Source organism: Zootoca vivipara, chromosome 13 (genome assembly GCF_965207765.1).
Source record: "Zootoca vivipara chromosome 13, rZooViv2.hap1.1, whole genome shotgun sequence".
NCBI lineage: Eukaryota > Metazoa > Chordata > Lepidosauria > Squamata > Lacertidae > Zootoca > Zootoca vivipara.
In genome coordinates, this window is record NC_142596.1 from 27,988,963 (window position 1) to 28,003,330 (window position 14,368).

Here is a 14,368-nt window from a genome sequence, read left to right on the forward strand (position 1 = left end):
CTTTTTTGCCTGTGTGCGCGCGCTCTTGTCTCTGTTTGCGTGTCTCTCTGTGTCTGTGGGGGGAGGATTCGCAGCTCACGCGACCCCCCCGTCCTCCCCCTCCGAGAGACCTCCTTCTCCGCCTGGCGCAGGATGGACCCCGCGGGGAGCCCGCTGGACTTGGGCTTCTGCCCGTCGGCTCCCTGCCTGCTGGTGGAGGACTCGCAGCCGGAGCCGGACTCCGCCCAGGACGACGGCGAGGAGCCGCAGGCCCTGCCCGGCCTGAAAAGGAGGTGGCGGGACGAGGCGGATGGGCCGCGGATCGTTCCGGGAGCGAAGGCGGCAGGAGGAGGCCAGGAGGAGGGCCGGGCCGGTGAGGGGGCTGAGCGGGGTCCCGCAGGGGGCTCTGGGCCCGCTCCCTTGCCCCCTCCGCTGCCGGCCTCTGACTCGCCCCGCGCCCTCCTCAGTCAGGTCTTGGAGAAGCTGCCGCCGCCGCTCGCCAGAAACACCAGGTGGGGACGGCCCTTCCTTCTCCGCGGGCGGGCTTCCGGCCTGCTTGACCCTTCTGAGACGTTGCTTGTCTCCCTTGCAGGGCGGCGGACGACCCCTGCGGCGGCGCTGCTGCTGCACCGGGATCGCTCTGCATGGAAGGTAAGTGGCTTCCTCCGCTTGCTGCTGCTGCTGGGGACGGCCCTTGGGGGCTGCCCCTTCGCCGCTGCTGAGAATCCCGCCCCGTGGGGCGGGGCTGCACAGGCCGTCGCCTGTTCTCGCTGGATGCTGTCCCTGAACGGTGGGGGGGGGGTCGGGGCCCCCTCGTGACTGTTCTGCAGCCCTCTTGGGTTCCCAAGTAACCTTGGCTGGGTGGGAGAGGGAGGGCTTGTGGGCCGGGCCCATTTCTTCCCTTTGGATGCTGGAGCGCACATGTGCTGAGGAAGTTCTTCTCTTCTGATGCTAGAATCCGGCATGTCGCAGCTGGGCTTCGGTGTTTTGGAGCTCTCCCAGAGCCAGAACCTGGAAGGAGACTCCACAGCTAGTGTGGTTAGTGATAAGGAGCAGCTGCAACCCAAAGTGGCCTTGGAAGAAGAAAAGCAGGAGGAGGATTCCAAGGGCGGTAGGTGAAGTGGGGGGCGGCCTCCTGAGTCTTTAGCTGAGCAGCCCTTTCCTCTGGGATAGGAAAACTTCACTCCAACCCTTCTGCGAAACTACCCACACTGCCTCAAAAGGACTTCTGGCTCAAACAGAACCTTCTTTCTTTTAAATCATCCTTACTTGTTCATTTGAAGAACATTTTACCCAGTTTACAATGTAGATGGAAGAAGCTTCCAGAATGGCTTACAATGATAAGTAGTAAGCGGTCCCTTCCCTTGGGCGTACAGTCTAAAAGACATGCACGGGGCAGCGGGGTGAGTGGGGGAAAAGCAAGCTCAGGCACCAGGTTTTAAACATATTATTCTTACAACAAGCTGGGATAGAGACAGGCAAGTTACTTCCCCTTCCCGCTGTTCTGCAGCTGGATGGAATGGCTGCCTCTGGGTGACAGATGGGAGCCTTACAGTTCTGTTCTCCTAGTACTTACCAATAAACTGAGTCTCTGGAGTAACAGTACTTTTGTATACAGTATCCCTGCAAGGCAATTGAAGGACTGTAGTTGCCAGTGGTAGAGCATGTAGTTTGCAGACAGAAACAAGGGAGCCTGACTGAGCATGTGCTTGAGCCCTGGGAAGCTGCTCTCAGAATAGACTGTCCCAGACTAGGGGGGGCAAATAATCTGACCACATATCAGGCAGCTTATTATGTTCCTAAATCTTTTGAAGATATAATGCTGCTTGGATTGTGGATGGATGTGATGTTATATGTATCTTTTGGGTTGGCACTCACTGCTATCCTGTTGTCTTCTCCATTAGAGATTGCCTTCTAAACTAACATTGAGTTGTATCCATTGTTAGTACTACTCTGAATAGACCCATTGAAATTAATAGACATGAGTGACCTAGGTTCATTAACTTAAAATTACCAATAAAATACATATAAAACTAGCAAAAAAAAACCCCACCAAAGCACATAATAGATAATAGATCATACAGGGAATGCCATCAGCCCTGAATCCAGGCAGATTTTGACTTCATATCTAGATTGAAATCAGATTTAGTAATTCTCTGGAAAAGCCCTTAGAATGCAACATAGTGCAGTTGTTCTCTGGTATTTCAAGTGAAGCACCAATTCCTGATGCTTTTTCTGCTCTGCATGCAGATCCAGATGAAGTGACAAAGTCTGGGAGTGGCTCTCCTGATAGGTAAATATCTGCTTTCACCTCTCATACTTGTTGGCTAACTTGTTGCATGGTTGAACCTTCAGGAAAGGGGTATGGAGAGCTTGGCCTCTGGGGTGCAGTTTCTTTGCCCATTAAACCAGCTGTGAAGCACATGTGGTTCCATGAAGTCCTTCTTGCTGTCACACATGTGCTGAACATTCCTTTTTTAAAAAAAATATTTTTATTGATTTATAAGAACAATACCAACAATACAAACAATACAAACACAAACAACACAAAATTCATATATCTTTTGAACATTATCCTCTAACTTCTTCGGGTGACTTCCCTTGATCTCTTCCTTCTTGAATTCATTTTCTCTTCTCATTGACAGTTTCTTATATAACATTATCTATACAGTATCTATATTCTTATCCTCTTCTATTTTTCTGAAAAATAACATTATTTTCTCCTCAAATACTCCTCCTCTTCGATCACCTCCTGTCCGACTGGTCAATTCAATTTCTTGAGTTCCCCCATCCATAACAAATTCTTTGATCAGCCAGTCCCCCAAGTTACCAGCTTCTATTTCAAACAAAGGACTCTTTCCCGTATAAATTGCCTTCTGTCTCCAACCTCAATTATAGCTCCAACCTCAATTATAGCTCCTTCTTCAGTTCTTTCCACATCCAAATTCATATCATCAGTCGCTTTTGATCTTGAATCAATTCCCATAGTCGAAGTTCCAGCCTTCTTTTTAACGTTTTCCAAAGTTTTTAAAAGACACTTTTACAGTCTTTGTTTTCGGCTCAGTGTTTCTGTACTCCAGGTTTCCAGGGAAAGAGACCGACCTCCATTTTTGAATCTCTTCCGTTCCAAATTAACTCATTGAAGTCCAAATTTTAATTACGATTCCAAGAGATTTTTCTTCTTTCTTTGGAGAAAATGGCCATAAATATCCAGAAGACTTGAAGCTTTGCACCTTTGAAGTTAGTGTTATGTCCTTTGTGCCTACATCTCCCCCCTCTCGCTCTCGGCAAGCTCAAAAAGGGTTTTACCAGGAGAAGGAGAGTCGCAAAGAGGCATCCGCAGGATCCCAAGTCCCCAAAACGCTCGATTTGAGGTTTTTTTCGGGGGTCCGCTGCGCTTAAGCGGGCTCCCCCCCAGCCTTCAAAGGGCTGGAGCTCTCTCAACTGAGGGATTTCCCGTCCTCAGCGATGGCCGACCAACCCGGAAGTCTTCATGTGCCAAACATTCCCGGTAGGAGAGAAGCTGCTACTACTTTTCTGCCTTGTTCTTTGTGAAGGAAAGATATTTTCATTCCTGTTAGTTGGGATTCGGCTAAAAGTATCGGCAGTGCCTTGCTGTTGCCTCCTGGCCAAGAAGGAAAGAAAGAAGGGACAGACCTTCCCATTGGGATTTTGCAGGAGGGGGGTGCACCAGGGTGCTGCTGGTGCTCTTACTAAACCTCTTTTGAATAAGAAAAAAAGTTCCCTGACTCTTTTCTCTTCTGCATTACCTAAAGAAATGGTGGAGTAGCTTATATTCATTCCCAGTGGGATTTTTCAGGCCCAACAACAAAGTTCTGTTTGCATCTTTGGCAAAAGCTCAGCACAAAAGCAAACATTCATCCACTCCCCAAGTTCTGTGCATGCTTTGTGTCCTGTTTTTAATCCCCAGGGAAGATATCAGCTTGTTTATGTTGCATTCTTTCAGCTTGTTGTATTATTTTTCTCAAGATGTAGTCCACCCCTGGGGCCTTACAGTGAAGAGCAGGCAACAGATATAAGCAATGACCCCCTGGGGAATATTGATTACACTTATGTTCCCAGCAGCACCCCAAAAATTCTGCAGTTCCATAAAGAACCTGCAAGGAGTCCAACTTCTGCCTGCCATCCACTTGACAGAAGGCCACAAGGGAAGGATCCCTCTGGGTGGCATACACAGGATGCTGATGTCTTATCTACTCAGGAGGACATGTTTGGCCAGAGCAGCACAACAGGTGAAAACAGACTGCATGCCTGTGCCGTGGCCCCTGCGACCCATGAGGGGGAAGCAGGTGCAGTTTGCTGAAGCTCTGCCTATCCCAATAGCAAAGGAAGGTTTCATACTATATAGATAGTACTACTAGGTACATGGGACTACATAGACAGCTTAGTCATTTGTACATGTCTCTTATGCAGGGCTCACGGTAGCTGTGGGAGGAATGGTAGGCAGTTTTTTGTGGATGATGGGAATTCCAGTGGCACTGATAAAGTTGCCTTTTCAACGGATGTGTTTCTCTGTCACCCTTTGCTGTTGCTGCATTTCGAAAATGTCTCTGTGTTTTGAATTCTTCAAATTTTGCCTCTTCTGTTTGTGCAGATGGCTTTGAATATGTAGTGGCACAGATCACCAGTGCTGAAAAAGTTGTACAGGGTTGTCAGATTCTAGCATGGGCTGCTCAAAACGTAGCTCATCAGTTGCATTGCTGACTTGCGTACAGTACCCTGAGAGTTCTAGTTTTCAGACAAATATGCAAAATCATTCTTTAAAGCATTAAAACCTTTCAGCTGCTACTGTGGCTAAGGACATACCATTTGCCCTTCCAACAGTGGCCAATCAGGTGCCCAGGAAAAAATTTCTCTAGTTGTAGAGATAGCAGCTCTCTGGGAAAATCTCAACTGGTCATCAATATTTGATGGTGTTGCTGAGGAATGTAAAACATTTTCCATCCCTGTTGGGTTTACTTAAATTTACAGTCATTTTTGCACACCACAAATTGTGGGTGGTCTTCTGCAGTTTTGAACAGTTGCAACAAGGTATTGAAATTGACTCCGATATAGGGAAAAGATCAGTGCAGCTGGGAGACAGATTTCCAAGGCAGTGTCCATTGGGTGCTTGACAAAACTGCTAAATGGTTTTGTTAATTTTAATTGCCTGTTGTTCCAGATGGTGACAGTGCTGTGTCCAGAGTGGAAGCAGCAAATTCTCCAGTGCGCACTCCTGCCGATTCTCTGCATGTCCTTCATCTTTCTGGACAGGGACCTCTTTCCATGTAAGTAACAAGCCCGGTCAGGTTGCTTTTGCTACCTGCTTCCCTGAGTAATTGCTTCTAGGAAGCTGCCTTATGTTGAGTCAGGTGCATCTAGCTCAGTATTGCTCACACTGACAGGCAGCAGCTTTCCAGGATTTCAGATGGGGGAGGCATTCCCAGCCCTGCTTGAAAATGCCACCCAAGATTGAACCTTTTGCCTTCCTCATGAAGAAGGTGCTCTACCACTATGACCTTTTCCCTTCTCAGCTAATTGATGATCCACTTGTTACTTCCTCACCTCCTGAATTCACTAATTGAGTCAGTTGCACAGTTGGTTGTATTGATTGGCTCTTATGCTTTCATTGATAGTCTCTTAATTGTGTCCACCTTTCAAAGTACTGTGCTTTCTTTGTCTCTACTCCATCTGTGCTCGTTAGTCTTTGTTGCCTTCCTTTTTCTCTTTGTAAGTTTCTGTTTCCTGATGAGACACACAACCAAGCGCTGCTTGTGTTTCATGTTCAGTGGGAGGTATAAATGTGGTCTGTGCCTGTGAGCTGAGCCTTGGCTTCTGCCTTCAGATCTCTCGAATAGATTAGCTCATTTGCCTTTTTCTTGTGACCTTGCATATGCAGACAGTGAGGCAACTGGGTGTTCTCTTTTTCTCTGCAGTTGTGCTTCAGGCCTTCCTACGCCATCTCCTGGCATCTCACATTCTGTACCCCTCATCATTCCAAGAAGCCCAACAGAACAGGGAACAGAAGGTATGTCAACACTTTCTGCTGGAGGCCTTGGTAGCCCTTGGCCCAAGCTATGGTGTTAAAAAACAACAACTTAGTAATGGTGACCCCGGTTTCTTTTCTTTCATTTCTGAGCGAATGTGGAGGCCCCTCCTCTTTTTGAGCACTGAAAGAGGGGTGCAGAAGGCCAGTTGGTACCCTTCAGCTTTTTTGGCAGTGTGGTGTTCTGCTCCAGCAGCAGGAACAAGGCTGTCCTCCTTTGCAACAACCTTAATTTCTCCACCATCTTCTGTTGCAGCAGCAGCAAGAGGAGGAGGAGGAGGGAAGCAAGAAGAAGAGCCAAAGGAGACTCGGACTCCAGGGCTTCCTCAGTCCTCTACACCTGTCGCTCAAGATGCGCCAGCTTTTACTCCTGCATTCACTCCCATACCATCACAACCAGAGTTCTCCCATGTGAGTGGCCAGAAGGTGCCCAGCACTGAGACTAGTCTTCTCTGTGCTGCGTTCATCCTGGGTAGAAGTAAGGAGGGCCCCCACACCTCTTGCCCTACAGTTTGACAATCCTTTCCTTATGCTTTTTTGTCATAGGAGGATTTTTGAGACATTCATAAAGTGTCAGCCTGGCTTTGTGTATAGGAGGGCAAATCTCCTGGCCACCATGTTGGCTGTGGAAAACAGGAAGCAATTCTTTGAAGCATGTTGCTTTGTGATTGCCCTGCTGGTGTGTCTTGGTTGCAACGTCACTGTCAGGACTTACTTCTGGTTCTCTTGAGAGCTGACCTGGTTGCAGAATCTCAGGTGTGGAGCTGTCATATTCCAATCTGTTTGTGTTTCCCCCCATTTTAGGACACTTTCCTCCCAACTCCAAGCTTAGAGAAAGGGCCTGAGGCACAGACAGAGAAAGGAGATGGTTGTGGTATCAGTTTGCCAGCAGACAGCTCTGAAGTCCCTGAGGCACCTGCATCGATTGTGGAGGGCCCCTTGTCATGGCCCTCAGGTGAGGCCTGCCTATTGGCGCTGTCTGCTAGTGAGTGCAGCCAGTCCACTGAGGTTGTGCAGCCTGAGGAAACAGCCATGGAAGTTCATAGTCCTCCAGTGGAGAAGCTTGGCTTGGATGGTAGATGTAGCGAGCAGCAGCGGTTTAATGAGGAGAGCCATGCCTCAACTGGGCAGCCTGCAGGAAGAGGTTCTCCTGCCCACGTTGGAGTTGGAGATGACCTTGGAAGTCAGGGCCACCTCTTGTGCCAGGGGTCTCAGGAGCCAGAATATGAAGCTATCCCAGAAACACCTGGTGAAGCGCAAGGAGAAGCTGAGCTGCTGAGGGGCGGAAGGTCTTGCCTTCACTCGACTCACTCTCAGGAAGAAAAGGTGGACCAGCATGTGGAACCTGCTGCAGCCAGAGAAGACTCTGAGAATGTGCTCCAGGCAGCTGGAGAGCCTGCACACCCAGATCCAGGAAACTTAAAAGGAGACCCCTTGGAAGACTCCAGGGAGGAGGCGGCCCTGAGGATCGGCCCTGGGGTGACACTGAAGTTCTCTGACTCCCAACCTGAGCTGGAGGGAAGCAGGTCCCAGGGGAGGTCCAGCGTTGCCCCTGGAGTGGGGCTGCCTGCTGACATCTCTGCAGGCAGAAGCAACTTGGGAAGTGTGCTGGAGGAGGAGGAGAGCTTGCCACTGCTGCCACCCCAGGCAGAAGGGAGTGGTGTGCCAACAACAGCCAAGGAGGATGAAACTGCAGAGAGCCAAGCGGTAGCAGCACCTCCAGGGCAAGGCAGTAGCAAGTTTGCTGCCCTTCCCGGGAGCCCATCAGTTACTGCAAGGGAAGATTCAGAGCTGGAGTTGTTGCCTGGGAAGGAGAAAGCACCAGCAGTGACTTTGCAAGAGGGATCCCATCCTGGGATTGCAGAGGACCAGGTGGAGAGCCAGCAGAAGCCATGTGGGCTGGAGAGAGAGGTGCAGTTGTGCCAGAGGGGTCCTGAGCTGCCTGCTAGCCTGCCCAGTGGTAAGTGGTTCTGGAGAATAAGAGCAGCAGTAGAATTGCATCATTGGAAAGCATCCCTGTGGAGTGAATCAGGCTGCCTAGGCTTGAGCCAATGTGGCTGTGAAAGGAGAGTGGTCTTTTGCAGCTTAAGAACATAATTTCTCTCACCCTCTCCTCTCCCTATCCCCCTGCCCTATTTTGTGAGTTATTTCCTTGAAATACTCTCTAGTGGTTGCCAAAGGGCATGATACACATAGACTGAGATGGAGGCTGCTCCCTTCCTGCCTCTGTGCCTGTCTGGTGTGTGAAGGGTGCATTGCATCTGTTCTCACAGAGGCCGCATTGGCCTGTTGGCTTTTAAATGCTACTTTATTTATTGCTTATTAAGTACATATGTTGACTATCTAATAGCCAGAGCTCTCTGGGCAGTTCACAGAAGAGAAATGGAAGTCACCATATACAGGCATAATTCAAGTCAGCCCAGACTCCTTTGCAGCTGCAGTGAGAGCCTTCCAGGCTGTTGGAACAGAGTTCTAGTGCTCTGTGTGGCTTGATGACTGGCAAGGTCTCATCCCCAACCCTGCTATCTTTCAGCAGTTACTGTTAGCTGTTTTCAGTGATTACATTGTTTATTTGAGAAGCACAGCATGTTCTGTAAGTGCCTGTCTAGAGTACAATATGTTTAGCATAGGTGGGAGGAGCTGGGATGTTCGTGCACTGGGGACTTGGGCTCTGCTCTGCCCATGGTTTCAACCTTCTTGACTAGAAACTAACCCCCCCCCCAAAAAAAACCCAACATAAAACAGACTTCTCCGGTATCTGTGCCTCATACCATCCTCTATGCAGCACATGGCAAGGAAGTAAGAGGCCTGGGCACAGGATTTGCAAAAATCTTCTTGCCTGCTTCACCTTGCCTGGTCTCACTCGCTGGACTCATTGTTAAAACTGTGTTTATGGAAGACAATCTTACTCGGCTACGAGTGATCGCCAAAGAAGAAGACCTTGCCTGGTAGTCTGATGCCATGCTGTTTTCTTCCAGTCTGGGCCTTTGGCTGACCATTTAGCTGATGAGAATTTGTGGCAAGGAGGGTGCCTAGTAGCAGAATGTGAGCTCACCACCTGTCTGTTGTAATACCTTGTTCCAGAAACCCCCTTTCATCTCACCCTGCTGAAGGAGAAGCATGTGATTGAACCTCTGACAGGCATCACACCACCTCACATTGGCCAGCTGAAGAAAGGCCCCAGGCGACACAGCACTCCTATTGGTGAGTAGGAGACGTGGGGTGGGGTTTCTGTGAGTGATGGAGATGGGCACCAGCTGCCTTCCAGCCTTCCCAAAGTGGCCATCTTTTGTCCTTCTCTTTGCCTTCAGAAGGTGTGTGTGCGCTGGTGGAGAGCAAGGAGGGGACTGATCCAAGCAGCCATCTGTATAGCAAAACCCAGGTGGGAGGCAGGCCCTGTGGTCCCAACCATGTGGTAGCTGTTTACATATTGCCAGAACAGTGTGAGCCTGGAAGATAGGACCTTACATTGCGCCTTTTGCTCTATTGTCAAATCTGACTGGCAGCAGCTGGGACTTCAAGTGTGAAGAGGATCTCATAGCACCAGCTGACTGATCCCTCTAACTCAGGCATCCCCAAACTTCGGCCCTCCAGATGTTTTGGCCTACAACTCCCATGATCCCTAGCTAACAGGACCAGTGGTCAGGAAACATGGGAATTGTAGTCCAAAACACCTGGAGGGCCGAAGTTTGGGGATGCCTGCTCTAACTGGAGGGACTGCCAGGGATTGAACCTGGGACCTTGTGAATACAAAGCAAGTGCTCTGTCACTTCCTCTGCCATTTGGAAGCACCTCCAGACCAAAAAGGGAATGATGAACTCTGCTCTTGGAGCAGCTGAGAGGTGTGGACCATTGCTGTCTACACTGTTATAATTTGAAGCAAATCTGGATGCAGCTCCAAGTGCTGCTGTAGCTTCCTCCACAGAATTCCAGAAGGTGCAAGATTTCAAGGGCCCAAATTCTTCTTGGCTCCCTTGCAGAAGTACAACTCACATAGCTTTGGATTGGGAGCCCAACTCACTCAGTCTCTCTCTAATGTTAGAGCAGTTGGCCCAGGGGCTAAGGCAGGCATCCCCAATCTTTGGCCCTCTAGATGTTTTGGACTACAATTCCCATCATCCCTGACCACTGGTCCTGTTAGCTAGGGATCATGGGAGTTGTAGGTGAAAACATCTGGAGGGCTGCAGTTTGGGGATGCCTGGGCTAAGGCATATTCTGGTGCTGCAGAGCTGCCATGTGTTTAGGGGTGGCCAAGAGGCTTTCTGTGCTGGTTCTTTCCAGCAAGCTGGGTGGCTATTGGTGAACCTGCCATCTTGCTTTGCTTGTTTCAGAGGCTAGAAACTGCCCGGACAATACCATAGCAACCAGCGATGTCACAGCTGAGGGCACCAACAATGTGACAGTGGAGAGTGTTGAGATGGAGGAGAGTGGCAAAGGAAGCTCTGAGGCTGCTTTTGAGGACCAGGGGAAGTTGTCCTTGCGCATGAACCTTGTGACCCCTGTGACGGAAGAGAGTGATGAGTCCCTGCCCTTCAGCCTGGACAGTAAGAGATTCAGCTCAAGAGCAGTTGCGGAGCGATGGTCCCCTGCCCTGGACTAGTGACTCCAAACAGTACTGGCTGCTTGACTAACGGTCTTTATAGTTCTCATGATTCCATCTCTGCCTGGGAAGGGCTGATTTGGCAGTGCTGTTGGAAACACTTGCAGAAACTTGGCCCTTTAGGCAAGGAAGAGGTGGTCCTTGTCCTGGGCAAGTTGTGAAGATGATGGCAAGGCTTTCTAACTGGGTGGTGATTTTTGATCCAAAATGTTTGGGAGGGGGTGGAATGCTTCTAATGCCTTCCTCTTTGCCCCCAGAGCCCACATCCAGTGAAAAGAAGAATGGGTCTGTCACAGGAGTTGTTTCCAGGTAATAGGCAGGTACTGGTACTTAAGCCCTTTGTGACAGAGGTGAATGGCATCTGCTGGGAAAGGGTAGGCCCAACTGGGTCAGACTGTCAGTATCTCTAGGGCTGCTTTCCCCATGCGTGGGTGAACTGCCCATGTCAGAGAGGGCTGAGCCCCAGGGAGGTATTTGGAGGGGCAGGAAGCCATGTCTTGCTCCCTCCAGCCTTCCAGATACTCTGAGCTGCTGCAAGGGAGGTGAAGGATGTTGGTATTTAATGGCATCTGAGGGGGTTTCTGAACTGGAGGTCCTTGTGGGTGCTTGAGGCCCCAGCATTCTGGGGCAGTTTCTGGGGCCACCGAATACTGGCCAGGTTGCCTCACTGCTAGCAAGCTCATAGGCCTTAGCTATCTCTTTGGCAGGATTGGTCCTTTCTGAGCCTGTCTATCTCTTCTGCCTATAGCTCCCGGAAGGTGCCATCCGTCTTCACTCGAGTCTGTGAAGTACAGCGTGAAGAAGACAAGGCTCAACGCCCTGAGCTGCCTTGTCCACTGTTCAGGCAAGTCCATGGAAGGCCTCCCTGGTGTTGTTTCTAGGGCTGTCTCTGCACAACTTCCCTTCCACATGAACTAATAACTCATCCTGTCATGTGCTGCTTCCCTCTTTGTGCAGTAGATTCTCCTGTGAAATCCCTCCCCTGGCTAAGGTGCGTCTTGAATTTGCTGAGCCACCCCAAGTTCTCCTGCCTTTTGGAATCATATGCTTGTGCCAGGCCTGTTGCCAGTTGTGAGGCAAGCAGGACACGCTCAGTGGGCAGTGTTTGTCCCAGGGCAGCTGGTCTTGCAGGGTGAGGGCTACAAAACAGCAGCAGTTGAAAGATCCTTTTTCTGAGCAGGTCTCCTGGACAGCCAGGCAGCTTGTTGGGGCAGTTGGCTTCGCACAAATGCGATAGATTGCGGGATATTTTTCTGAATGCTGTGTCCCTGTGTGTGTGTTCATATGCATGCATGGCTTGTTGAGTCTTTGGATGTACCTGACTACAACAAAAATACACCCAAACTAAAAATATGCCGTTGCAGTCTCTGTGCAATATGAAACTTTGCATACTTGATGGTTTATGTACAGGGATTAAAGGGAAGACTCCGAACCGCAGACCCTCTTAGTCCTAAATGGGTAGGCTAGACAAAGCCATGGGCGAAAGGTCTCTCAACACAGTCATGCCAAATGGGGCTGCAGGCTGAGTCAGCTTACCTCTTAGTAAGGGAGAACGTTGCCTTTGTATCTGCTTCTGGGCTTCCTAGGAACACCTGACTTGCCCTTTCTGGTGACGGAAGATCGGATCTGGGTGGACATTCAGTGTGATCTGGCTGAGCTCTCATGCTTTTCTGATTGCTTTCAGGGGTGACCTGTTCAATTTCCCAAGTTCCCAGGAGGAGCAGGAGCCACCTGCAACCTGGCAGAACCAGCGAAGGCTTGTGCCCCTGGGTTGTGGACCAGTCCAGGACTCTGGCTTGAGCGCTAAGCAGACAGTGGGTTGTGCGGAGGAGGGAGAGGCCATGGAGGTTGAAGAAGCAAGAACTCAGGAGCAGAAAGAACAGAGGGCCCCCCAAAAGGCAGCTTCCGTTCTGGTGGCTGCAGGGAATGATGGCGCTCAAATGCCAAAATCTGGCACCAGCAGCAAGGGGACGCAGGCTGTGGCAGTGTTCCTTCGAGGGCCAGCGGAATTCACATCAGCAGCCACTCAGACAGTGCCTACTGACCAGGTGGAGGTGGGGACCAGCACGGCTGGGTTGTGGCCTGGACAGCAGGACGCTAAAGTGCAGGTGGAAGAGGACCACGGATCTAGGCCTGCCCGGGCTGGGCATGCACCAGGAACCCAGCACAACCAGGTGAGAGGGAGTTGGATTGTGTACTTGGAAAAGGGGGAGTGGGGAGAGAGATGATGCTGCCTGTGGCAGGGGCGAAGGATTATCTACTACCTCCTGGTCCCAGCTTTTAGAGTGGGAGGTGGCCATTGCTGCATGTGCCTCCCCCAGACTTTTCAACTCTGAGCAAGGTGGGAAGAAGCAGCCTCATCAAGAGAAGCATTTTGATAGGTCAGCCCAAAAGTCCACCAAGTCCCCCTCGCAATAGTGATCAGCCAGATGCTTGCTAGTGAGAAGCCCACAAGGGTGGCAATGGCTATCCTGCCTCTGAGCGTATTTCATTTGTTTGTTTATATTTAAATACAGTCAAACCTTGGTTATTGAACGTAATCCATTCCGGAAGACCTTTCAGCTTCCGAAAATCATTCAAAGACCGGAGCAGTTACTTCTGGGTTTTTGGGAGCTGAGGTTTGGCTGTATTATATTTGTATTTAAATATATTTATAAGCATTTATTTCATATGTCATATGTCACAAAACCGCACAATTACAATAAAAATGTCAAACAAATCGGGCAGAGCTGTCTGACAAAGAAATCTCAAGCTATTGCCATCATAGGTGAATGGTTTCTGCAAGTGAATGTGATGGCCCTGTCCTGTGACAGTGAATTTCAGGAGGGAATGATTGTCCAGATTCATTTTGGGGCATCTCCTGCATTTGCTGCCAGTTGCTTGTATTGGATAATTCTGGTGCTGCAGGAGAATCACTGCCTCTCTTGTCACCAAGCCATTGTTAGTTGCCCTTTTATGTGCCATCTGCAGCTCTGTGATAGCCGTTCCTGCCTCTAATAGCAAGCTCAGGTGGTGAGTGCTGATGGTATTGGAGCCAAACTGGGGCCATTGACAAAGAAGAGAGGGAGGCATCACACAGGAGTGGAAGCTCAAGGTTTACAGAAGTACTGTACAGGCAACTTCTGATTTACACACAATTGTGCATGGGCGCGCAGTGCCGAACCCAGAAGTTACCCTAAAATGTCACTAAAAGGGTGAAATGTTTTATATGGGCCGTGTCAATGTGTGCTGGGGTCTGGGACAGAGCCTTCCACACAAAATGAGTATTGCCTGAATAATAAATAGTCTGAGGACTGAGCATACTCAGTAGCTGTGGAATGTTGAGCGTCAGCTGGAATAAAATATGCAAAGTCGGGGTGGGGAAACCTGGAGGAGGACAAGGCTGGTTGGCTGGAACCCTAAGTAGGGGAGATATGGGTACACAGTGATGTTTTTGTTGTGGATCCCATGCATTTCCTCTGATTTCAAATTTCAAACTTAGCTAGTCAGTGGTGACCCCCCCCCCCAAAGTCGCTGTATGTTTAATACTGTATTTTTATACTGCTGTAACTCCCACTTCCAGGACCTGATAATGAAGAGTGGGGAAGAAAGTCCATAAATCCAATAAATAATTTTTTATCATTTCATATTTTATTTGGATACAATTTTAATAAACAGAATATTTTAATGAAAAGGATAACTTCTAAGGGCTTCACTTCTCCAGTAACAGCTAAGAACATACCCCATCTGAAACAGTGGAGAGC

General features: G+C 49.5%; 1 protein-coding gene across 4 annotated transcripts in view; it reads left to right on the forward strand.

The window, feature by feature from the left end:
* The window catches only part of TP53BP1 (tumor protein p53 binding protein 1), a 21,623-nt gene continuing 7,255 nt past the window's right edge, over positions 1-14,368 (forward strand). Inside the window, exons 1-14 of one of the 4 annotated variants that reach the window (XM_088656734.1) lie at positions 1-491; positions 572-630; positions 935-1,090; positions 2,230-2,272; positions 4,063-4,232; positions 5,162-5,267; positions 5,916-6,007; positions 6,282-6,436; positions 6,830-7,985; positions 9,110-9,229; positions 10,357-10,569; positions 10,883-10,934; positions 11,374-11,469; positions 12,310-12,799. In XM_088656734.1, the coding sequence (XP_088512860.1) occupies positions 133-491; positions 572-630; positions 935-1,090; positions 2,230-2,272; positions 4,063-4,232; positions 5,162-5,267; positions 5,916-6,007; positions 6,282-6,436; positions 6,830-7,985; positions 9,110-9,229; positions 10,357-10,569; positions 10,883-10,934; positions 11,374-11,469; positions 12,310-12,799 (3,267 nt within the window). In that variant the 5' untranslated portion in view covers positions 1-132. The remainder of the gene's footprint in view (positions 492-571; positions 631-934; positions 1,091-2,229; positions 2,273-4,062; positions 4,233-5,161; positions 5,268-5,915; positions 6,008-6,281; positions 6,437-6,829; positions 7,986-9,109; positions 9,230-10,356; positions 10,570-10,882; positions 10,935-11,373; positions 11,470-12,309; positions 12,800-14,368) is intronic. The other 3 variants (XM_088656731.1, XM_088656733.1, XM_088656732.1) reach the window with 3 other exon arrangements.